Raw genomic sequence first — 27,156 nt, 5'->3', positions numbered from 1 at the left:
TGCTAGTTTACCTAAATCATATGTCATTTGGCTTATCCCTCCTGGAACATCAACCCTGTTACATATCTTAGTATCATCAGCAAAAAGACAAAATACCTTACCATCAAAACCTTCTGCAATATCACTAATAAAAATATTAAAGAGAATGGGTCGAAGTACAGATCCCTGAGGTACCCCACTGGTGAGAAGCCCATGCTTCGAATATACTCAATTGACTACAACCCTATGTTGTCTGTTACTCAGCCACTGCTTTACCTATTTAACAATATTGGAATCCAAACTTGCAGTTTATTGATAAGCCTTCTATGTGCAACAGTGTCAAAAGCCTTACTGAAATCTAGGTAAGCAATGTCTACTGCGCCACCCTGATTTATTATTTTAGTTACCCAATCAAAAAAATCAATAATATTAGTTGGGCATGATCTCCCTGAAGTAAACCCATGTTGTTTCTGATCTTGAAATCCATGTGTTTTTAGATGTTCAACAATCCTATCCTTTAACATGGTTTCTATTACTTTCCCCACTACTGAAATCAGGCCTACTGGTCTATAGTTGCCCGACTCCTCCCTATTACCTTTCTTGTGAATGGGCACAACATTTGATAACTTCCAGTCTTCTGGGACTACTCCTGTTAACAATAATTGGTTAAATAAATCTGTTAATGGTTTTGCTAGTACACCACTAAGCTCTTTTAATAGCTTTGGGTGTATTCCATCAGGTCCCATTGACTTATTTGTCTTTACTTTTGACAGTTGAAATAGAACCTCTTGCTCTGTAAACTCACATGTAACAAATGATTCATTTGTCCTTTTTCCAAACTGAGGCCCCTTTCCTTCATTTTCATCTGTAAATACTGAACAAAAATATTAATTGAGGCAGTCAGCTAGAGTGCTAGACCTTTGTCCTCTTCTACATACCTTCCTTCTTTTGTTTTTAATCTAACTAATCCTTGTTTTACTTTCCTTTTCTCATTTATGTATCTAAAACAGTTTTGTCCCCTTTTACGGACTGTGCTATTTTCTCTTCTGTGTGTGATTTGGAAGCTCTTATAACTTGCTTAGCCTCTTTCTGCCTAATCTTATAGATCATTCTGTCTTCCTTACTCTGGGTTTTTAAAAGTTAATAAAACTCACCTTATTTCCAGCGCCGCGCTGGTCTGCCTGCACTAGCTCTGCCCCCTTGGTGACATAATCAGAATTGCCAATGGGGAAAGCAATGGATTGGCTAAAATCAGCAAGTGGGCGGGGCCAAGCACCGTTTTGGCCAATCAGCACCTCCTCGTAGAGATGCAATGAATCAGTGAATCTATATGAGGAAAACTAAGTATCACCATGCAGAGCCTGGAAACGCTGAACGGCACTGCTGCCTACTGTGCAGCCCTGAGCCAGGAAGCACCTCCAGTGGCCATCTGATGAGTGGCCACTTGAAGGTGTCCCTAGGGGCAATGTAAACACTGCCTGTTCTCTGAAAATACAGTGTTTGCATTAAAATGATAAATTTTCATGTTTGCCTGAAAATTATTATACTCACCAGAACAACTACATTAAGCTGTAGTTGTTCTGGTGACTATAGTGTCCTTTTAAGTCCTTTTTCATCTCAAATGTCTTTCGTTCATGAGAGTCTTTGAAATTCCCTTTAATAACTTTAATCCTGAGGTTTTGGATGGCGTGACCAGTCTGGGTGAAGTGATGACCAACAGGGGTACATAATTCTCAGCCAACCTGCACCTTTCACTTTCAGGCACATATTCTGCTATTTATGACATCCCCCTTACTCCCCCCGCCCCTTCTCTAACATCAGTTGTTTTTAGTGTTAAACTCTATCAGATTGATCAGTATTGCTCCAGACCTGAGGAAGACAGGAAATCTTGTCTAATATTAATAACATAATGAAATATTATGTTAGTCCAATAAAAAAAGGTATCATTGCATACTGCAATACTCTGGTATTTTGGCATCTTGTCTACTGGACTAATACGGCTAATCCAATCTACAATATATATAATATCTACAATATATACAGTGAGGGGAAAAAAGTATTTGATCCCCTACTTAGTTTGAACATTTGCCCACTGACAAAGAAATGATCAGTCTATGATTTTAATGGTAGGTGTATTTTAACAGTGAGAGACACAATAAAAATAAAAGAAATTCCAGAAAAACGCGTGTCAAAAAAGTTATGAATTGATTTGCATGTCAATGAATGAAACAAGTATTTGACCCCTCGACTTAGTACTTGGTGGCAAAACCCTTGTTGGCAATCACAGAGGTCAGATGTTTATTGTAGTTGGCCACCAGGTTTGCACACATCGCAGGAGGGATTTTGTCACACTCCTCTTTGCAGATCCTCTCCAAGTCATTAAGGTTTTGAGGCTGACGTTTGGCAACTTGAACCCTTAGCTCCCTCCACAGATTTACTATGGGATTAAGGTCTGGAGACTGGCTAGGCCACTCCAAGACCTTAAAGGGACACTATAGTCACCTGAACAACTACAGCTTAATGTATTTGTTCAGGTGAGATCTATAGCTCCCTGCAGGCAATCGTGTTTAGGAGAGAGAAGGCACTGTGTGCGCGCCTTCTCTCTCCAGCCTGTCAGCGGAGGAGGGGGGCGGGCAAAGACCGCAAGCTGAGCTGTCACTCAGCTCAGCTCGCGGCCGCGCACACCGCGCTCATGCGCGGTAGTGCGCTCAGGACTTCAGAGGGCGGCATGAATGCCGCCCTCTGAAGTATGTGCGCATGTGCGGCAAAGCCGCGCATGCGCACAAGGGAGCAATGACGCTTCCAAATGGAAGCGTCTGATTGCTCCCTGCTTGCGCCCGCCTGTTTCGTCATTTTGACGAAATAGGGGGCGCGGCTTCACGAGGCTCCCGGCGCTGGAACCGGGTGACTAAAATTGCCTCCCTGGAGAGTCCCTTTAATGTACTTCTTCTTGAGCCACTCCTTTGTTGCCTTGGCTGTGTGTTTTGGATTATAGTCATGCTGGAATAACCATCCACGACCCATTTTCAATGCCCTGGCTGAGGGAAGGAGGTTCTCACCCAAGGTTTGACGCTACATGGCCACGTCCATCATCCCTTTGATGTGGTGCAGTTGTCGTGTCTGCTTAGCAAAAATACACCCCCAAAGCATAATGTTTCCCACCTCCATGTTTGACAGTGGGGATGGTGATCTTGAGGTCATAGGCAGCTTTGCTTCTCCTCCAAACAGTTGAGTTGATGCCAAAGAGCTTGATTCTGGTCCCATCTGACCACAACACTTTCACCCAGGTCTCCTCTGAATCATTCAGATGTTCATTGGCAAACTTCAGACGGGCCTGTACATGTGCTTTCTTGAGCAGGGGGACCTTGCGGGTGCTGCAGGATTTTATTTTTATTTTTTGTTATTCAGTCTCTCACTGTTAAAATACATCCACCATTAAACTTATAGACTGATAATTTCTTTGTCAGTGGACAAACGTTCAAAATCAGCAGGGGATCAAATACTTTCCCCCCTCACTGTATTAGCTATAATTTAAGCTTTACCTGTTTAGCTGCCCGGAGTGTCCCTTCAAGCTACAATAAAAATTCAGAAATCAGTCTGTGTACATAACGATACATTCTTCTTCAAAATTACATTTTATTTACACAAATTGTTATTAGGAAGTAATTTCTCAGAGCAGCCCAGGCCACACCCACACTCACAACCCTAAAATGAAAGGGTCCCTCTTTGTCAGTTTGTATTGTTGGCAGGTAACACTGCCAAAGTAGCAGGATTACTATGTATTCACAGCACCTTGTCCTGCAATCAGAGCTGGAGGTGAACTGTGTCTTCTTCACTATGCTTGGCCTAAAAATAGGCAACATTCCCATGATATATTTCCACTTAGAAATCTCTGTATAAAATACTGGAGAGACCTTTACTCTTGTTGATGGGAAACCCCTTCCTGTGCTTATTTATGGTTATTGAGCTTTTGTAATTTGTTTGGGAAAAGGGTTTGGTGGAATCTCTATGTCTGTATAAATCATGGCAAACACTCTGCAGCAAAGGGTTAAATGGGACAGTGTAGTAACCCTCCCCACACAGTATTCCTCTCACAAGTATATCAGCACCATAACATTCATAAACACACCTTCACACTGCCTCACAAACACCACTAGAGCCACCTTCTGTGTGTGTCTCACACACAACCAGATCTTCTCACACCCAGTCACCTAGAATCACACCTACTCTGTCTGTCTCATTCTAATACATCCAGGCACAGCACTCTCTTTATCTGAGTCTCTCATTCTAACACATCCAGGCACAGCACTCTCTTTATCCGAGTCTCTTATTCCAATACATTCAGGCACAGCACTCTCTTTATCTGTGTGTCTCTCATTCTAACACAACCAGGCACAGCTCTCTCCCTATTTGTTTACTCAATGTAAAACAACCAGGCACAGCACTCTCTTCATCCGAGTCTCTTATTCCAATACATCCAGGCACAGCACTCTCTTTATCTGTGTGTCTCTCATTCTAACACAACCAGGCACAGCTCTCTCCCTATTTGTTTACTCAAAGTAAAACAACCAGGCACAGGACATACTCTCCTTAGCTCTGTCTCGTATTCCACCACACCCAAGCACAGCACGCTCTCCCCTCTGCGTGTTTCCTTCTAGCACATCCAGGCACAGCACTTTATGTCTTCACTGTGTGTCTCATTCTAGCACATCCAGGCATAGCACTCCCTCTCCCCTCTGCGTGTCTTATTCTAGCACATCCAAGCACAACACTCTCTTTCTCCACCGTGTGTCTCATTCTAGCACATCCAGTCACAGCACTCCCTCCTCTCTCCATCCCTCTGTCTCACACACACGCACTCCCCCCTGTCTCTCTGCTTCACACACCATCAATTCAGTACCATCCAAAGAGGCACAGCCTGCAAGCCAGAGACAGCCCAGCCTTCCAGTGACATGTAACGCCCGGCAGAGAGGTCAGCAGCACTGCGTATAGCCATACTCTCAGACCCGGACTGCAGTGTGCTCGGGCTTTACATTCCATCCTGTCCTCTGGGAAAGGCAATACGCACACTGCTCACACACGGGCATTTCTCCTCTCCCTGTGGATGGGTGTATACATGCAGTGAGGTGCCCGCACTTTGTGTATATTTATATATCTATATAAATCCCAACATTCTGTTCACAGGAGCTTTGTGCAGCTGATCTAATGACAGAGCGAGAAATGCAGCAACCATGAACCAACTGTGTGCTGAGCCCTGCAGAGCGCTGCAAGGTGAGTGTGCACTGCTATGTGAGAGGCTATCTAGCTCTATCCATCCTATATCTATCCTATAAGCAGGCCTGCTATTGTTTATAAATGTAAATAATCCTTAAAAATAGGTCGTTGTGTATTTACACCCATTTTTGTTGGTATTATACTCTGTACTGGAGTGGAGTGGTGGAGGGAACAGTGTATTAATACTAGTGTATCCTTATGCTGTTACATACTGTGACTCTCAGGTATAGAACATATTTATTTATATTTGCTCATCTGGGTCTCTCACGAGATGCCATTGAAAGATGCTTTGTGTCGTGATATCAATAATGATAATATAATCAGTGAGAGCCATGTTACTTGTTTTGTACTGATTTCCTGTTCCTCAGTGAGAAGAGTCAATGTGCTGAATTCACCTTGCCAATAACAGTTTTAATTGTAATTGAAAGTAACTAGAAAAGACACCCATTTGCCCAATGTTTCATCCACAGACAGCATTAGGCAGTTGCTTTGTCGGGCAGGTGGTGAATTTCGTCTCCAGAGGGTCCAACTGGAGACCAGACCTCGAAAATTGGAAGACAGAATCCTGGTGAGTACATTTTTACAACTATTCTATATTTGCCGCAACATATTTTCTTTTCTCCCCTACATAACTTCCTGCTTCTGAAAAAGATTACATTTGTCTCTCCTTCCTTTTGGCTATTCCAATGTCTTTTTCACTTTTAGAATGCATAAGAGTCAAGGCATAGCAGATCACACATATATAATATTATTAGCACATTAAAATATACATACAACAGTGAATTAAAAACTGAATTTGCCAGATATTGTTTACATATAAATAAGCCAAATTGGGAATATAGCTGAGTCGGTAAATGTATCCAATTTTACCTCGAGTGGCCTATGTGACTTATGTGGGCCCATGTGAGTAGTATCGTTAGGTCCACAATGTAATTATCACACATGTAATATAGTCTTCTGTGATGACAAAGTTGGACAACATATGCTACTGAGATATGGAAGAAAGGGTTCTACCAACTCTCATAAAAGTTGTCTTCAGTGGTTTATAAATAAACTAGAGTGTTAACCATAAACAGAGAGACAGGTGCCATTTTAACAATGATTAATTTGCTTATTTGACATAATTGTTAGATTTCCTTGGCTGCAGGCATGTATTCTGGTTCCCTCTGCTCATCAAATATGGGCAAACTGATTTTTTTTAAATCTCAACATCCCCCTTCCCATTGCCAATTCTCAAGGGTGGAATTGCTCTGCTGTGGTACCTTGACGCCCTGCATGCTATCAGCCGAAGAAATAGCTTATTGTTAAGACAGCTGCAGTGTGTCCCCCATTCCATCTTGTTACCTTGGGCCAAGGAGAGGGGAATCTAGATCCATGGTGGTCCAGTAGCGAGCTCTTCTGGTTTGCACCTTTGGCAGTTGGAGACCTTGTATTTTCTTGTTGTGAGTTCCAGCTCTCTCATAGCGTTAGAGCATTGCCATGGTAACCTGATACTATCAGTGATATTACCAGACGAAGGTTGAGACCAGAAGCCCGTGCAGTATGTGTACTGGGCAGATGAAGAAGATTTTCGCTTTCCCTTACCGGCCCATGAAGGGGCACAGTTCCCTCTGTATAGGTCTGCATAGGTTGGTGTCTAACTGCTATGTTTTCTTTGCTCTGCATTGCCTCTGAATTTCGATGGCGTGGGCCCCTCCTATCAGTTTCAGCCACCTCGTCAATCTCATCTTTTCCCAAACACCATATTTATCAATATTAACCTTTAAATATCAATTTCCTCCATTATGTTATTGTTTCAATAACACCTGTTCCTTCCTTTATAGCCACACTTTTTTTTTTTTTTGGGGGGGGGGGGGGGGTCTTTTTCCATCTCAGACACCACATTGTCCTATTCTGACCACTCTTTCCATCTCATATTCCCCATTATCCTTCTCAAACACCTTTTCTTTCTTAGATACTCCACTCTCCTTCTCAACCCCTTATAGATTATCAGATTTCCCCTTCCCTTGACCTCTTTACCATCTATCTGTAGTTCCCAAATTCAGATTTGTTTTGTCAGAAACTAATTCTCATTAGATCTTTTCCATCATAGACCCTTCCTGTTTTCTTCTCAAATACTCTTCTCTATAGTTCATCCACCTGTTTCCAATGCCTCCATTTTCTTTGCAGAAGTCCTGTTTTTAGCAGCATCAAATCTTCCTTAATCCCCAGTTCTCCTGAAATTCCAGTACGCCACATGCTCAGTTTGATTCTCAGACACACTGACTTGCTGTTTAGATCCTTATTTTTTTCGCATGACACATTCCTTCTTAAATCCAACTTCTCTTCAATATCACTTTAATTTCAGTCTCTGCTTACTCTTTTAGGCCTCTTTTTCCTCTCTGCATCTCTTTCTTTTTCTGTTCCATTTGAGGCCCCTTTTTATCTTATTGTAGTGGTGAGGTGTGAACTCATGTGAAGACACAAGTAGTAGTAAGCCACTCAATGCTGCAACTGTCATTAATTCTGCTCGAACAGGCCAACTAATGTACTTTGAGGCTAGCAAAGTACTAAAATGTCATTTTGTATACTCTCAATAAAAAACAGTGGAGCACTATATACCTTTAAAGTGCAACAAGTGTACAGATCTGTGTTTAGTGCAATACTTCAACAAGTTACTTAACCCCTTAAGGACCAAACTTCTGGAATAAAAGGGAATCATGACATGTCACACATGTCATGTGTCCTTAAGGGGTTAAAGGATCACTATAGGGTCAGGAACACAAACATGTATTCCTGACCCTATAGTGTTAAAACCACCATCTAGCTCCCCTGGGCCCCTCATGCCTCCATAAATATAGCAAAATCTTACTGTATTCAAGCCTGAAGCTGTAGCTCTGCATGCTGTTTGCTTCAAAAGTGTTTTATTTCGTTTTTATTTGTTTCTAGACCAAATAAATTCTCTCTTGAAATTTTTATTTCCTCTTATAATCTGTACTTCTGTTACATAGGGTTACGTCACCCTAAAAGTTGACACTAAGTCTGCAAACTTTGGGCCAGTTATTTATAGGCTATATAGCCTATAGAGTACACACCTATACACTAGACCACCAGGGAATAATATAGCCCCCCTCCCTGGCCTGGTAACAAGCAGGGAGGGGGAAACAAAAAAATATATAAAATAATATGCCGGTGTATATTAAGATAGGGGCTGATATATTAAGATAGGGGCTGATGGAGCTGCAGCTCCAGGCCCATGCCCATGGAATAGCCCCCCCCCCCCCCCAAAAAAAAAAATATGCTCTTGCTTGAGTATGGAAACTTAAGAGGGATGTAGGGGGACAAAACTTGTGTGGACTGTCTGACAATGAAATTAGTTACGGTAAAGCTGACTTTGCACACTATGTAAATGCTTCTTCAAGAAGACCCACTGGGGTCAAAACGTCAATCAGGACAAAATGCATGCAATAATTTGAATAAACCACATTAAAAAGACCTGGAGAGTGCACCCTTTTTTCTTCAACTATATATATATATGGAGATATATACTTCAGAGCCATATCACGAAGGTAGTGTATATACTTCAAGATACAGATTGCAGTGTTTCTTTAAGACACTTAAGGAAGAAAATTATCAACATTAAAAATATATTTTTTTTGAGAAGATTCATGCTAGGCATGTTTGTGTTTTGAGAAATTTCCAGTAAATAGGTTAATATTAAAACCGTTGACAAAATAGGCTAAACAATGCGTGACTCTTTTAACGGTATGAGTTGCAAGAGAGAGCTGAAGGGGTAAAATATTTGGACGGCATAATTTGGAGAGAAGAGTTTTACAGGTTGCATGAGGTCACACTCCATCCTTTTAAATCTTTGCAGCTTTTATCTGTAGACTACTGATAGAACTACTCACATAAGGGGGTGAAAGATGAATCAAGTGAACACATTAATATTGGACAAACTGTTGTGTTATATGTAGGTTGAAGGAAACTGAGCAGGAAAGGAATTTCAAAAGGGAGATAAGAAAAAGAGAATATTTTAATGATTTGATTGGAACAGAAGTGAAATCTTTGATGTGGGGGTAGTGAAAATAAAGTGAGATCACATCAAACCAGAGAAAATGGATGAAGTACATTACAGGACATATGAATAGATACAGTATTATGATATGGGTGTGAGGAGAAATAGCATGTTCTATATGTGATGAAGTGCAGATGAAGAGGTTATCACAGTGTGCAATAAACAGCCTCAAACAGACAGTCAAACGGGGAATTCTTTTGAATTTATATATAATAAAAATTCTAATTATTTTCATTTATACAGCATTAATATATTCCACAGCACTTACTATATTATAGTTATTATTGGATATATATATATATATATATACATAAAACTTATGTTAAATATGTCTTTCTTTTGCGGCAAAGTCTTCACTGACATTTGCTCAATCCCTATGCTTTTATCCAAATAGATAAAAGGTTTGCTAAACACACGCGAGAATATGATATCACATGCGCACAATAATTTCTCACATAACTAAATGTGCTGAAAACTTGTGTATACTTAGCTCATGTATTATTTGAGGAAATGAATGGACTGGCTTACATATACCCGTATATACTCGAGTATAAGCCAAGTTTTTCGGCACATTTTTTTGTGCTGAAAAAGCCCCCCTCGGCTTATACTCGAGTCAATGTCTGTATTATGGCAACTTACAATGCCATAATACAGACCAGTACCGCCAGGCTCATTACAAGCCCGGCATTCCTGTTGGGGGCCGAAGCAAGCTCTTACTTACATGTGCAGCCGCTGCGTTCAGCTCCCTTCTCCTCCGTTCCGGTCAGCTCACTGTGTAAATCTCACGAGACCCGCGGCCGTCAGTGCGTTGCCACGGATTACTGTGGCAACGCTCCGCGCGGCACGCATAACGCAAGATTTACACAGTGAGCTGACCGGAATGGAGGAGAAGGGATCTGAACGGAGCAGCTGCACATGTAAGTAAGAGCTTGCTCCCAGCCCCCCTCCTGCACAGCCCATGCCACTAGACCACCAGGGAATAATATAGTCCCCCTCCCTGGCCAGGTATCAAGCAGGGAGGGGGAGACAAAAATATATATAAAAAAATATGCCGGGATATATTAAAATAATAAAAATAATAATAAAAAAAAAATATTAACAATATTAAAATGAAAATGCCCTCCCCCCACCCAGTTTACATACACTGCACAAAAACACACTCTGCATCATATACACCCACACTGCATCATATACACACACACTCTGCATTATATACACACACTGCATTCATTATATACACACTGCATTCATTATATACACACACACTGCATTCATTATATACACACTACACACACACACACACACTGCATTCATTATATACACACACTACACACACACACTGCATTCATTATATACACACTACACACACACACTGCATTCATTATATACACACACTGTAAATAAATATTCAATTAATGTAATTTTATTGGGATCTCATTTTATTTAGAAATTTACCAGTAGCTGCTGCATTTCCCACCCGAGGCTTATACTCAAGTCAATACGTTTTCCCAGTTTTTGGGGGTAAAATTAGAGGCCTCGGCTTATATTCGGGTCGACTTATACTCGAGTATATACAGTACATCTCTTTTTTACTGAATGTGAGATGCAGCAAGTTGCGGATTTTTGTATGTGTAAGCGTCTTTCATTCACTTGGATGGAAAAAACGAAGGGAATCATCTGTTTTACTGTTTACACAAGTAAGAGGCAAGGGGATGGAATAATGACGCATCTGGCTATATTCCACACAAAAAAAAAATCAGGATGATTATCTGCATGATGCTCTATCACAGTCCATTCTCTTCTATTGAGTGAAAAAAAAACAATAGGAGTTATGATAAAATGTACCTTGAGTGACTCTTTAAATGGAAGTCAACTAAAGGTGATTATAAAAACAATATTTATGATGATGGCACTCAATAGGGATATTGGTGCCGGTATCAAGGTCACCCTACAATCCAACCTCCAAATTTCTAAATCAATAAATAGGATATGGCACTCAAATTGGTATAGTTAATTATTATATTAAAATATTATCCAAAATAAGAGAAGTCAAACCCTGTATACATAATATATTCAAAAGGGGAAAATACAGTTAATCTGTGCGCCTATAATATCATCAGTACAACAAACTCATGAAATACATAGATTATCAGAGGCAGTATATACTTCTAATATCATAAAGAATTACTGCAGTACAAAATGGAGATGAGTAGGTATAGGGATCCAACACAAGGAAGCAATGATAATAAATATAAATAAAGACAACTGGCAAGGATGGGAGTATAATCATTAAGAGACAAAGGGCATAAGGAAAGGACAATTGACAGGAAAAAAGCATGATGGAGACGCTTTATAATACAGACATGTATTGGAATGTCTGGTGTGTTCCATGGAAAGGAGAAACGGACGATATCCTGGCCTGAAACTACTGGTACCAGGTCCATAGGCAGGCGTCTCATGAAAGAGAATCCCAACTCATCTTGTCTGCTGCAGTGGCGAGCATCGGCGAAATCCCAGCTTATCACTCTCAATATGGGCATTGAGCCAAGATGAATGTTGTTTCCATCAGCTGTCCACAACCCCGGAGGACTATCTGTGCAGTGGCAGTCCCACAGGACTTTAACCCTGCCACAGGATATGGAGGGTTTAGTGGTCTTCTGTTACCGGCTCGTATTTAAGCCTGGGCTTGGAGAGCTGGATATGGAACCAGCTTCCAGGTGTGGCCTAAATGTGGCATTGGCTCATCACAATTAATTCTGCTATAGGTGACTGCCATAGTACAGTCAATTTGTATCTCGTTTTACTGTATGATGCCTAGCTCTAAGATATTTTAATTTCAGTTGTGTTAGCTTCATGTTAGCCTACCACTAACATGAGGCTAACACAAGGATCTGGTGGATCCTTACCAATATTTATTCCTAATAACTGCAGTTATTGTTTAGCAATGTATTATTTAAAAGATTGCAGTTGTTCTTGGCTTGTGTCTTGCTTTTCTCTGATACCTGTTTTATTGTTCTTATAAGTATGTCTATATTCATAATGTATCTGTCATTGCACTACAAAAATTTGAAAAAAATCAGAGTACTTTAGTTATCTCTTTAACTGTTGTTTGTTGAGCCTGGGACTCCAGAACGTCCAGAGGTCCATCAGAAAGAAGTCAAGGGACTGAGAGTCCCAGTAAATATACACATTTGCAAGTGGTTTTATAATTTCCTTGTTTCACAATTTAGACTGTGACATTCTACACTATACAATATTTTTGTTTGTTATTTCCCTTACATGGAAAACATATCCAAAAGTAGAAATATTACAATATTATATGTGTTCAATATTAACGCTCTGGTGATTATAGCACCATTACATTTAAAAAAAAATATTTAATGGAAGCTTATTTTTCAGTTGGTGACAACAAGATAATTAATAATTAGTAGGGATTGACTGATATTGTTTTTTTTTTAGAGCCGATACCGATAATTTGTGAACTTTCAGGACGATAGCCGATAACGTACCGATATTCTGTACATTTACCATTTTAAAAAAATAAACTATTTCCACACAAATCTACCGTTAACTGAACATGTTTATTATTTTTCTCTTTTTTTGGAAATCTTTTTTTTTATTAAGGTAAATGCAGAAAATATACATGCCAGTCAGAATTTTTTTATGTTTTCAAGAATATATGTGTGTGTAGTGGATGCAGTGAGCGTATTTGATTAGTGAATGCAGTGCGTGTGTGTAGTGGATGCAGTGTATGTTTATGTAGTGGATGCAGAGTGTGAGTTTGTGTAGTGTGTGTATAGTGAATGCAGTGTGTTTGTGTACTCTGTATATAATGAATGCAGAGTGCGTGTATAGTGAATGCCGAGTGTGTGTGTTTGTGTAGTGTGTGTTTGTGCCATGAGTGTTTGTGTAGTGTGTGTATATAATGAATGCAGTGTGTTTGTGTAGTGTGTGTATATAATGAATGCAGTGTGTTTGTGTATATAATGAATGCAGTGTGTTTGTGTATTGTGTGTATATATAATGAATGTAGAGTGCGTGTATAGTGAATGCCGAGTGTGTGTGTTTGTGTAGTGTGTGTTTGTGCCATGAGTGTTTGTGTAGTGTGTGTATATAATGAATGCAGTGTGTTTGTGTATATAATGAATGCAGTGTGTTTGTGTAGTGTGTGTATATAATGAATGCAGTGTGTTTGTGTATATAATGAATGCAGTGTGTTTGTGTATTGTGTGTGTGTATATAATGAATGTAGAGTGTGCATATTTGTGTTGTGTGTGTTTGTGCAGTGAGTGTTTGTGTAGGTATGTTAAGTGTGTAATATGGATGGGGCATTTACATTTTTTTAACTTAATTTTTTAAAATTATGTTTTAGTCCCCCCCTCCTTGCTTCTTACCTGGCCAGGGAGAGGGGATATAGCATTCCCTGGTGGTCCGGTGGCACGGACTGTGCAGAGGGGCCCCCGCAAACTCTTACTTACCTTCCCAGCAGCTCCCTTCAGCTCCCCTGTCTAACTCTCGCGGCCTGTGTGCCGCACGGAGCGTTTCCATGGTAACCCGTGGCAGAGCTCTGATGGCCGCAGTACTCGCGAGATTTAGACAGGGGAGCTGAAGGGAGCTGCTGGGAAGGTAAGTAAAAGTGTGCTGGCGGCCCTGGTCTGCATTATCTGCAATATTGGTATCTATACTTGCCAATACCGATATTGCTGAAAATGCAGAATATCAGACGATTATATAATCGGTCGATCCCTAATAATTATAACTGTTTTATGAATTTGTTTGAGCTGCTGCTGCTATGATCAACGTTTACCCAAAATACATAAACAGAGATAAGTAAAAAACACAATTTTATAAAATTCATTTTAAATTTTAAGAGTCCAAGCATTCATAGAAATAATTTACACCGTTTAAAGTGATTTTGTTTTAGAAGTGCCCTAGTTTCTATTTGTGTGTTATGTTCCCTGTTTGACTGGTTGGCCATGTATATGGAAAGATTACTCAGTAACCAGTGTACCTGATCTTGGAGTGTACTCAGGTGAAATAATATGGAGAAAAATGTAATAAAATTTGATAACTTGAAGATAAAAGAATACAGTAGACATGATATGAAATGGGCTGAAGAAAATTGTATTATTTGTGTGAGTGAGTAGATTGTGGATAACATGATGGCGTGTAGGAGGATTTAACTTTTTGACAAGAAGGAAAAAAAAAGAACTTTCAATAGCATCTTTTGATAGGATTTGATGATAGATTTATAAATAATTCTTGCTAAGGATAATTACAGTTGTTAGTACCAGGAATATTTAAATACTGAAACCACAAACCAAGTGTAAGTGAATTTATCTGCATTATCTTCCAGCTGTAATGGGTTACAATCTAGCACACAAAGGTTAAGTAAGTAAATAAAAACATATAGTATAATATGGCATGCATATTAGATTTGTTTATCACATAATGGAGATTATGTTTTTATGCCAATGACAAAAATCACAGTTTTTCTTTCCATCCAGTAAAATACATAAAGCAGTGTTTAAATGGTATTATATAACTGTGACAAGCCATACATACCCATAGATGTAATTGGATTTTAGTGTTTGCTTTGTCATGGGATCCCTCACTATTACATGAAGTACTGCCAAAGGGCTATTGCTAGAAGTTTAGTGATTCAAAAAAAAATAACTACTTCCTTGGAGAGGGGGTGGGTGGGGGGAGGATTGTTAAGATAGGATAACTGCTTGCAATATTTATTTTTTAAATACGGGCTTTCAAAGTCATCTTACCCATCTCCCATAGGCCCTAAAGATCCATACTTACAGACAATTGTGCATGCATAAATCTAGACTTACAGGAACACAAAAATCTGTACTCAAATCCTTACGTAAAAATACCTATTTCCACACTCCCATACACCTGCACAGCTAGAAACAAACATAATATACGCTCTCTTCCCACCCATCTGTTGCATGGCTCTCAGTGGAAACTGCTTCACTTTGCTGTGAGTATCAGCTAGCTTCATCACTGAAGTAACGGCACATGACTGCTGTGATGGAGCCTGGTTTGGTCACATTGACAACCGGTACAGGACTCTAACAAAACTTCACCCAAAAGAACTCACAATAACGATTTGCTTTCCCAGCTATAACAGCACCTCCAGTACAGCAGAGTACTCTGATTCCAGTCCTGAGATATTGCAGGCATAGCAAGGACAACCGGGCAGCCCACCAGCACAAACCATAGTCGAAAGGCTAGAACTCTAGGTGAGATAGGATCGGGGTCGCTGCTCAGTAAAATTTCCATCACGCACTTCCCAGCTACACAGACACCCAGCAGAGTGCTAATTTGAGGGGAGGTAGCAAAGGTGATGAGCCATTGAACAATACCGAGAACTAGGGGGAGCAAGAACGCCAGGGACTTACTATTCTTGACTGGTACCTACTCAACTGCAGCCTCAAATCCTACGTTGTATTGTAGGTTAGCTGCGGCCCAGTCAAATGTTAAATGAAAATTGCTTGGGCTGGGCACCTCTGATCTGGGCGCTTTTTGGACATTTTAGGCTTTTTGGCTAGCACTATCCAGGGATGTAGGATATGGTAATGTTACTTGTGTGGAACACTACATTTTGGGGGTACTATTGTAAAGCACTCTGTTGTCTGGTATTTAATTAAATGATCCTGTCTTTGATCGAGTTATGTCCCAGACACTGAAGCGCATAGGTAGGATTAGATTGTTTCTGTTGGGAATGTTGGTATAAATAAGTGGGAGTTGTGACAATAAATTACGCTGGTTCATCCCTTAAAGTTTGGGGACAGTGCTATAGTCACTTCTACTAACTTTCTCCAGGTAAAGTGCTACTTTGGTGGAGGTACTCAATTGGAGTACAGGAGCTCCACGACACCTGCAAAATGCCAGAACTTTACTAATCGGGCTTGCAGGAGCACACAGCGCAGGCATGTACTGCTCCCCACCAGCTTGCCAGCTTCCTCAACACTGACAAATAAGGGAATACATGCTGCCTTGTTGCAGACAAGAACACCTGCAGTCTAATCATGAGAGGTATAACCAGGATTCTGACATAAATCTCTTATCTGGAATATCCTAGGCTAACACAAGTTTCCAACACATTCAAACTTTTCCAGAAAGCCAAACACAACTGTATCTGTGACCAGATAATCATTTGGGCACATACGGACTACTAACACTTATATTGGCTTACAATGACACATGAAGACTGACGCATATTTTCGGTTTTATCAACCCTAATCCCTAATGCTGTAGGGTAAGGAGGCAATATTGTGTTTTTTAGGAGTGGATGCAGGTGTCAATGAAGTGAATGGTTGGTGGTTTGGGTTTTTGGGTGTGTATTTTTTTTTCATAACCAGAGGAATTGAGTTTCCTCCAAATCTATTTGTACTGACCCAACACTGAATTTAAAAAAAATGAAAACAGGCCATTTACTCCTGATAAAACATAGTGACATATACTGAATAAGTTATGGTGTTGTGATCTGCCTATGGAGTAGTTTTGCTATGGGTGGAGACTATTTGTTTCTGGCTGCACTGCTTACTTACTAAATTGAATTGCGGAAAATGATTTCAACTCCAGCTAGTCTGAATGGAAGATTCCAGTCCCCTAAAGCAATTCCATCTTGCTTAAGTGCCTTAAAGGTTAAATGGCTGTGCACTTTGCTTTATTTTATAAACTTTTATAAAATGCTGATTTCAAGAAAACTGATCATTTAATATCCCCCTTTCCCTTGGTAACACCTTTTGTCATTTTTAGAAGGGCTCCCTTCCTTACTAGTCAAATGCAGAAGTGAGGAGTTCTCACAGAAGCATTAGCTTAAAATATTTCTGCACAGCAATTGAAAAGCATTGGGCTGGCCAGAAGGTTTCCAAAACCAGACAGATCAATCTACGCACGGTCTGGATTGACTACAAAAAAGCCTATGTATGACACAGTTTCACACACATGGATACAGGAATGCTTGGCCAACAAGATACAAGGGCTAAGGACCAAGATATAAGGTCAACAAGACACTGAGAGCCTTAACCAAGAATTTAATGGGAAAGCAGAGAACTTTAGAAGTCAAACCCAGGACAATTACAAAAATGAACATCAAATGTGGCTTATGAAAAGGTGATGTGCTTTCTCTGATGCTGTTCTGCATAGGCCTCAACCCCATCAGCCAGATCATAACAAAGAGTGTATACAGATTCAAGAGTGGAGCTACCATCAGCCACCTCCTCTACATATACAACATCAACCTGTATGCTGAGAGTGAGAGTCACTGATCCACCCAACCAGGGTATACAGCATGGACATAAAAATATTGTTTGGACTAGATAAGTGTGGGTTGATGATAGCAAAAAGATGGAAGATGATCAGAACTAAAAGAGAACTAAAAGAGTTGCAAGAAATGAGAAGTGCCTGAATGCCAGAAAGGAGACATAAAGAACTGCTACAAGTACCTTTGAATACCACAAACACACAGCATCCATGAGGTGGAGGCAAGGAGGATAGAAAGATACAGGTACCTCCAGAGAGTCAGATAGGTCCTAAAGTTCCAGCTCAATGGCAAGTACAAGATCCATACAACCAGCACATACACCCTACCAGTCATCAAGTACCAACCTGGAATAAAAACCTGGCCAAGACAAAAGCTGGACATCATGGATATCAAGAAACTACTCATGATGAATGGATGCTTCCACATAAAATCCAACATCCAGAGACAGTACACCAACTGGAAGAAAGGAGGTTGGGGTTTGATGAGTGTCAAGGTGTCTGGATAAAACTCAGAGCATCCACAGGTTCCTCATGAAGATGGCTCTCAAAGGTGAACTATTATGTGCCTGAAACAACAACAGGTGAAGGATGCAGAAAAGGAAGAGGATCCATGGCAAGACAAACCTCTCTGTGGGATGTATCATTAGCAGATTGTGGATGTGGCTCATATTACATAATCCTGCTGTCAGGATAAACTAATACCCAACTCGCACAACTTAAGTTAACTAAATAAATTATAACAAGAAACCCTAAAAAGTATTACCAGACGTTAGAATGGCCAGATTTAACGTTAATAAATAGAGTAGTACGGAACAACCCATGGTCAGAGAAACAGCGTGTACGTAAACGGTAAGACAAACCAAAGATCAAGGAATACATAAGTCAGAAAAGCCAAGGTACAAGCCAGAGTCAGAATACAACAGAATGAATAAATGAAACATGGTCTTGGATAACCAATAAGGAAACTACGACAAAGCACTGTACAAATGCCAAAATTAGCATATATAGCCCTAGGAAAGCCAAAGATGGGGTACATTGACGTTGTGGCAGGCTTATGCAATGTATTATCATATAATGTAACTAAACCCCCATTATTTTTGCATAGATTAGGTGTTTTTATAAAAAAACGAATAAAATCTGTCAACATTGAAGTGCGTTGTATCTTGTGTATATGAAACAAATACATTAATGTTGTGCTACAAAGTGTCCCAAGACACTTCCCAGGCTGTGAAGAATTCTTTCTTCCTGGGAATTATCTTTGCTGGTTTCGATAGTTTCCTCGGTCTTATTTTACACGTGAGGTTGCTGGCAGGGGGTAATGCTTTATGTTCGCATTAGCAGGCAATTAACAGACTTGTAAATGAGGTGTGGCTAGGGATGCATAAATAATGTGATTTAAGGGAACACTCCAAACACCTAAACACTTTAGCTTGCTACGGTGTTTTATGTGTGAAGAGTATGGTTTTTTTTTTCATTTTATAAAAAGTTCAGTTTTCAATAGGAATGGTCATTTATACATCAACATTGTTATATCTATCAGGGTGTGAATCTGACAATTGCTCCTGTTACTTCCTGGTTTGGTTAGCTCAGTGGAGCCAACTCACAATGCAGGCAATTGCCCAGAGTACCTGCCTTACAAAGATTTCTTATTGGGCTGCATTGGAAAGTCTGTGATTGGACAGCCACAGAGAGACTTGACTCAGCAAGAAGGGGAGAGCTTGCTAAGGCTGCAGACAGCAGATGTGCAGTTTTTGCAAGCTGTTTTTAGATATATCCCCAATGAAAACATGCAGCAATAAATGCTGCACATACAGAGTTAAATCCCTTCGCTGTCGCTTCGCTATCGGAGGTGTAGCTCCACCGCTTTAGGCAACATTATTATCCAGTCCGAATGAAAGTCCCGGGATGACCATATTTTATTTATGTATAGTAGTATGCATATTTCTCTGCTCATAAAATCATGTGTGGGCTTTGCCTTAGCCATACCGCCATGGGGGGCTGGGCTCTGTGTGGCCAGGAAATGTATTTAAAGTTAGACTGCTTGAAATGGTGGCACGGTGACACTATAATTCAGTGAGCTGAAATGGTTATAGTTCCTACAGTGTTTTTTTTTTTTAAGTACATGCTAGCCAGTCTTTCCATTGATTAACATGTATCACTTGTAATGGAAAATTATTCCATGTATTTACTTTGGTTCCAGCAAAGTAATATTTCCACATTATGTTCTAACATAAGCTCCTCAAAAATCTTGCCCTATAGTTTTTGTGTGTACTTACATGTACATTGTTGTGAACATGGTACATTTAAATAACCCATGACATGTACACAGTACTATGCTGTTAGTGGTTTGTTCCCTGCCCTGCAGGCTGCATTCCTCCTTTTACAGTATTTGCTCTAGGCGCTATAATGGGATTTTAACTACATGTGACATGTAGAACGCCTATGGGTTATATATAAGAGCAGTTCAGAGCAATGAGCAGCAATATTATATCGGTCTCCATAGTGATTTCTTGGCTTTTAAAACCGTAGACCAGAGCTATTTACTAATAAACCTATCAGTGTTTGTCATTAAATGGTCACAAACCTAAAATGTTATTCAAGTGGTACTTGTGTAGTGCACTTGAGTTGTTTGGTTTTATAGTGGTTGTTAGAGATCATACACTTCATTTTTATTAGAAGTTTAGAAAACTGCAGGATTATTCACTAAAATGAGAATTCGAAGTAAATTCAAACAGAATTTTAAATTTCAGTCCAGAGTAGCCAAACTGAAAGCATGACTGAATTAGAGAAAATTTCCAGTTTGGCTATTTTGACTTTAACCCCTTAACCCCTTAAGGACACATGACATGTGTGACATGTCATGATTCCCTTTTATTCCAGAAGTTTGGTCCTTAAGGGGTTAAGGACACATGATATGTGTGACATGTCATGATTCCCTTTTATTCCAGATGTTTGGTCCTTAAGGGGTTAAAGGAACATTATAGGCACCCAGACCACTTCATCTCATTGAAGTGGTCTCGGTGCAGTGTTCGTGTTCCCTTAACCCTGCAATAGAAAACATTTAGAGAAACTGCAATGTTTACATTGCAATACTAAGACTGCCTCTAGTGGCTGTCTATCAGACAGTCACTAGAGGCGCTTCCTGCAGTTTTACAGCGTTTGACTCCATGAAACGACCTGGATGTCCTTATGCAAAGCAAAGCATGAGGATGTCTGTATCGGAGCTACCTGTACCCCTGGCTGGGTACCACCACCAATGACCACTTCCTAGCTGGAACAGGGGACAAACCTCAGCACTCTAGCCCTCAGTCGACGTGGCTTCACTGTGGTCCTGGAACCGCTCCCTCCTGGAGCCGAATGGGGAATTCGCTCTAGACACCCCCAGGCACTGGATGACTCAGTCCTGGGAGCTCTAGTCCTTTTAAGGACTTTCCCCATTGAATCCTGCACACTGGAACAGTGATTAGCCCTTTCCCCTTCCAGTAACCAGATGACACATAGTTCTAGAGTACAAGCTGGAATACGTTTAATGGCAGCCACAACTGGCCTTATATGCAGGTCCCCATGCAAGGGGCACTTCCCCCTGGACCTGAGAGTAGACTACAGTAAAAACATACACACGATTACATTACATTTTAGGTCCAGGACACTCCCATACAAAATCAGATAATCCCTCCTCTGTGCCTGGGAGAGAATTGGATCAGGAACTGTACTAATCTAATCCAATTATCTCCAAGCACAGAAAAACCATACTTTTTCCCCCAAACACCCCCAAAGTACCCTAATAATACATAAAACCCCCACAAAAGTTAGATCCCCTGATAGCCTTGATTTTGCTGACCAATATATCCAAAAATCACCTAGATCAGTTCAGGGCTTCAGGAATTTCCTGGAAGTCATTTGTTTGACCGACCGCACGCATGGTCCCATGCCCAAAACAGTTTCAGAGAATCAGGGCTTGTGGTCACTCTAGTTCGGTAGTTTAAAAACGAACAAACTACCGAACATAGTCAATAGTCTTACCCTGGAGCTTGTTCACCATGTTCGTGGGAACGTTTCCACTGAACAGTGTCTCCCTAAGTGTTATAAAGCCGAATACAGGCAATCATGGAAGTCCAGCGGTGTTCGGGAGTTTTAGTATCCGAAAATAGTTCCATGAACTCGACGACCAAACACCACTGCCTGTGTTCATGCGAACAAAATGGCCGCCACCTTGTGCTCGTCCATAGGAATTGCGACCACCCAGACGAACACTGCGGTGGAAATTGCTACAAAGTATCAGTGAGGCTTAAAGGGACACTATAGTCACCTGAACAACTTCAGCTTAATGAGGTTGTTCAGGTGAGAACTATAGCTCCCTGCAGCCTTTCTCATGTAAACACTGTATTTTCTGAGAAAATACAGTGTTTACATTGAAAGCTAGGAACACCTCCAGTTGCAGTCACTCAGAATACCACCAGAGGGACTTCCGAGTTGATTGAGGCATAAAACTCCTCAATCCACTCAGATCTGCTGTCAGCAGAGCACAGGGCAGCACTGTGTCTCCTCCCTCTGCATGCAGACACTGAACTTTCCTCATAGACATTCATTGATTCAATTAATCTCTATGAGGAGATGCTGATTGGCCAGGGCTGTGTTTGAATCATGCCCCTGATCTGCCTCCTTGTCAGTCTCAGCCAATCCTATGGGGAAGCATTGTGATTGGATCAGGCTACAACTTCTGATGATGTCAGCAGACTTTTTTTTTTTAGGCAAACAGCATGCAGAGATACAGCTTCTGGCTTGAATACAGTAAGATTTTTTACTATATTTAAGAGGCATGAGGGGCCCAGGGGGGCTAGATGGTCCTGTTAACACTATAGGGTCAGGAATACATGTAGTTGCACTGGTGACTATAGTGTCCCTTTAAAAAGCTCCAGGGTGGTCTCCTGGTTTGTGCGGCTGTTCGGTTACCGAACCATATAGTCCAAATACACGAAGTGAGACTTTTACATCGCATTTTACAAGGTCCATAGTCTGTGGGCATGAGGCTGGCAAGCAGGCTCCTCCAGGAACTCGTGGCAAACTCACTTGAAAAGGGGAGTTTGTCACAACGTTCACCATGTTGAAAAATCCCATAGAAAAGCATTTAGTCAATGCTTTAATATGGGGAAGACCTAATGCGCGTCTGGCGCTCGCCGTACATGCGCATTAGGTTCCCCCCATCGGTTTAACCCTTTACATCACTTAGGGTCGGTTCGTGAGGGAGTAGGCAGAGGGTTCCTATTTCCAGCTTTGTGTTCTTAACACTATAATGTTCCTTTATATTTGAAATTCACTTTGAATCCACCTTGAATTCTCACTTTAGTGACTAACCCTGTTGGAATTAGATGCTTTGTACATCCTGACATATTTCTATGATCTACACAGTGTACAGTGTGCCATATTTACATGATCCACATTGTGCCATATTGATACCATTTACATTGTGGACAGTGCTATATTTACATTATCCATGTTGTGAACACTGTGTCATATTTACATAATATATGCTGTATCAGCAGACAGCTCTCAGCCAATGAATAGTGCTCAAGTGTTATATGAGTTGGTAAAATAACGTTCTTAAAGCGACACTGTCATGCCGAACTTACCTTTCTCCTATTGTTTCCTCTTCTCTTCCTCTCTCAGAATATGTTCTTCTTTACTTTATTTGTGATCTAGTTTTCCTTAAAACATAAGACAAAGTAAGGACTACTTTGTCTTATGTATTTTCCCTATGCCTGACATTCTGTGGCACAAGGAGGAGCTAAAGTCAGCTCTATTTCCTTTGTCAAAGAAAGATTTCCCACAATACCCTCCTCCCTGACACAGGTAATAGAGCTGACTCTAGCTCCTCCTTGGGCCAGAGAATATCAGGCATTGAAGACAAAGTAGTCTTTATGTGACCAGACATCTAACTTAAAGAGACACTCCAGACACCTAAAGCACTTTAGCTTGCTGAAAAGCTTTATGGGTGAAGAGGGTGTCCTCTGCAAGCAGTTTTTAGATATAACTCCAATGAAATATGCAACATTAAATACATGCAAGTTTTCATTTGGGATATATCTACTCAACAGTGATTTTTATTTATTTTGTATCTGGGCAGTGAAGTGTCCCTTTAATGTTTAGAATATTTTTTAGTATTTGCAAGTGAGATGAAGAGTTTGTTTACTTTTTGCTATTCCTGAGTTTTTTTTTTTTTAGTAAGAATAGTCATTGAACCATCAATATAGCCTACCAAAGATGTATATAGCATCAATATACATAAAGTCTTCGTATATATACTGGTTCAATAGAACACCGGTGGGACATATTGACCGAGTTCCTGAATCATCTTTACAATTGTAATGCTATGTTGTAGTGATATTCTTGAGGCAGGTTTCCCTGTGTGACCTCTTCTACTAATGCAGGCTGCTTGACACCCAGCAGTTTGACTTAGTCAGTGGTCTCTCAGCAACTGAGCTATACATACACCTGTTACGTAGAACAAAGGAGATGTGGAAAAGGAGGCAGGCTTAAGGTGCAGAATGTATTTTTTTTTGTTCTTTATTCTTTAACCCCTTAAGGACCAAACTTCTGGAATAAAAGGGAATCACGACGTGTCAGACATGTCATGTGTCCTTAAGGGGTTAATTAAGATTTGATCATGCAAGATTTACGGCATATTAGATCATGCAAGATTTACAGCATATTACTGAGGCTAGGCGCTATTAAATGCATTAAAGATGTGATGGTGTCCAGAGTACTACTTTAACTTTTTTTTCCCGTATATTTTCATGGATTATTGTGCAGGATGAGTGCACCTTTTATAGTTTTTTTTTTTTTTTTTTTTTTTTTACGAGATAGTAGGTATATGCCCCATCTGGCATGAGTCTATCACCAGGGCCGGATTAACATAGGGGCTGATGGAGCTGTAGCTCCAGGCCCAGACCCATGGAATAGGCCCATTTAAAAAATAAAAAATAAATTGAAAAGCCTTTTTTTTTTTTTTTTTTTTACACACTACTCTTAGGTTTGCCACCTGACTGGTATTTTACCAGCACAGCCGGTATTTGAGGCTGCCTGGCCGTGCTGGTATTACAGTAATACCGGCAATACAAATGCAGATATTTTTCTCAGTATAAACGGAGATTACTCTGTAAAACCAGTACCAGCCAGTAGGGGTCACTGTGTGTGGAGAGAGGCAGGGATAGGAAGTTACAGCATATCCCTCCCTGCCTCTCTCTACTCACTGATCCGCGGGGGAGGAGCTACACAGCACAGAGAGTTCAGACAGCAGCTCCCAGCCTGCAGAGACAGACTTCAGCTCAGGGAAGTGAGGGATGAGGGGGAAGGCAGCAGGGAGACATGGGGACACTGAGACACTAGGGGACACTGAGACACTAGGGAACACTGGGAGACCTGGGGACACTGGGAGACATAGGGAAATTGGGAGGCACTTTCGGACACGAAGACACTAGGGACACAGTGTCTCCATGTCTCACAATGTCCCCATGTCTCCCAGCCAGTGTCCCTAGTGTCTCAGTGTCCCCATGGCTCCCAGTATCTGTGTCCCCATGTCTCTCAGTGTCCCTAGTGTCTCAGTGTACCCATGGCTCCCAGTGTCCCCAAATGTCTGTGTCCCCATGTCTCCCAGTGTCTGTGTCCCCATTCTCTGTGTCCCTAGTGTCTGTGTCCCCATTTCTCCCAGTGTCCCCAAATGTCTGTGTCCCCATGTCTCCCAGTGAGACTAGGAGACTGGGCGACATGGGGACACTGACACTGTGATACATAGGGACACTGATGCAAGGCTGGCCTTCCAATTCTTTGGACAGACATGTCCCCTTTTTTGGGCATGTTCGCCCCTTTTCTCAGTTCTGGTCACGTGGTTCGCATCAGTGGCCCACCACCATGCCCATTGACTTCACTGGACACTGCTGTTAGGGGGTATGGATTTACTTGAAAGATGAAAGCATAAATTAGAGAGAGATTAGCATAGTGTATGTGTTTTCTTATAGCTTCATCCTTTGAGTTTCCCTCCAACACCATCTCCATCAGATACATGATGCTTGGAGGTATGATGGTTTTAGTGTTTTTAGTCGATAAGATTCTGTAATTAGGCCCATCATAATTGTCAGCACCAGGCCCAATGGGCTCTTAGTCTGGCCCTGTCTATCACAAATGAACTAGTGGCATTCTGAATGCTTTAAGTAAAATGTTCATTCCTTTCTGTGTCTCTAAGGTTACAACATGCTGGAGATTCTACATCTTCTACATCAAGCTACCGGCAAAGGTGAGTAGATTGTCAACTGTTCATATGCCTTGAGCACAAAGTACACTTATATTTTAGAAAAAAATATATAATCATACTTCATTCTGATTCCCTATTCAAATTTATTCTGTATCTTTAAAATTCAAATTACATTAATGTAAAGTGTGAATAGAACAGACACATGAATGCAGTTTTCCAGAAGGTAGGTATAATTGACAAATATAATGGAAACAATAGCCTTTTTTATAGTTTAGCTGCCAATTTTATACTATTGATCACAGACAATTAAAGAACAACAATACGTCAATTCAATTCAGTTTAGGTAAAAATGCATAAAGAAAATTTACAAATATCTGTGAAATTCAGGTACTATTGTTCCAGTCAGACTACTCTTTTTTTTTTTTTTGCACGCAAATGACAGACACTATTTAATCTTCTTCTGTGCATTTTCTAGTCACTGACGTGATTTGCATTCCAAGTTCCAGGTTTTAGACAATATTTTGAACGTAATGTCTATGTAATAACACAAAACATCATATGAAAATGGGAGCTCTAGAAAGGAATCGCAACATTAAAATGTGTAAGAGCACAAATCCTTTATAAGTTTAGATATAACTGAAAATATTACATTGTGTATATGAATCTCTACAAATACTAAAAAGTAGAAAAGGACAAGAGATAAAGTGAGCCCACCCAAATATCCCAGTAAACTACAGACATAGATCCTTCATTGCATTATTTGTATGTACCTGAAAAGTATTCATCTAATATTTCACAATAGCTATTCCCTACTATTTCTCTCAGTTAAATATGGAGGAGACCATATTTAATAGAAGGAGAACTACCACAACATGATTAGAGGGACAAAGGTTTAAAAATAATATCAGGAAGTATTACTTTACTGAGAGGGTAGTGGATGCATGGAATAGCCTTCCAGCTGAAGTGGTAGAGGTTAACACAGTAAAGGAGTTTAAGCATGCGTGGGATAGGCATAAGGCTATCCTAACTATAAGATAAGGCCAGGGACTAATGAAAGTATTTAGAAAATTGGGCAGACTAGATGGGCCAAATGGTTCTTATCTGCCGTCACATTCTATGTTTCTATATTACCCAATACATTCTACACACTTTTATTTATCCTCTTTACTACTTTTCTTTCCTTACCTACTCTCTCCTTTTTTCTTACCCCTCCTTATACTTCATCTTTCCTTCCTTCTATTACGCCATACCAAATTTCTTCTCCTTCTCTGGCCATCCACCACTCTTTTCTAACCAGCTCTCAATCTCTTCTCTA

General features: G+C 40.5%; 1 protein-coding gene across 2 annotated transcripts in view; it reads left to right on the top strand.

Moving 5' to 3' along the window:
• Positions 1–4,161: 4,161 nt before the first annotated feature.
• CARMIL3 (capping protein regulator and myosin 1 linker 3) overlaps positions 4,162–27,156 on the top strand; it is a 99,738-nt gene continuing 76,743 nt past the window's right edge. The window contains exons 1-4 of one of the 2 annotated variants that reach the window (XM_063454867.1): positions 4,162–4,951; positions 5,164–5,250; positions 5,724–5,821; positions 25,833–25,883. In XM_063454867.1, coding sequence (XP_063310937.1) covers positions 5,211–5,250; positions 5,724–5,821; positions 25,833–25,883 — 189 coding nt within the window. In that variant the 5' untranslated portion in view covers positions 4,162–4,951; positions 5,164–5,210. Of the gene's footprint in view, positions 5,251–5,723; positions 5,822–25,832; positions 25,884–27,156 lie in introns of both variants that reach the window. The other variant, XM_063454868.1, reaches the window with a different exon arrangement.

The sequence above is a fragment of the Pelobates fuscus genome, chromosome 5 (assembly GCF_036172605.1).
Source record: "Pelobates fuscus isolate aPelFus1 chromosome 5, aPelFus1.pri, whole genome shotgun sequence".
Taxonomy (NCBI): domain Eukaryota; kingdom Metazoa; phylum Chordata; class Amphibia; order Anura; family Pelobatidae; genus Pelobates; species Pelobates fuscus.
Note: the sequence above shows the minus strand (reverse complement) of the source record. Positions and strands in the feature narration are given on the sequence as shown.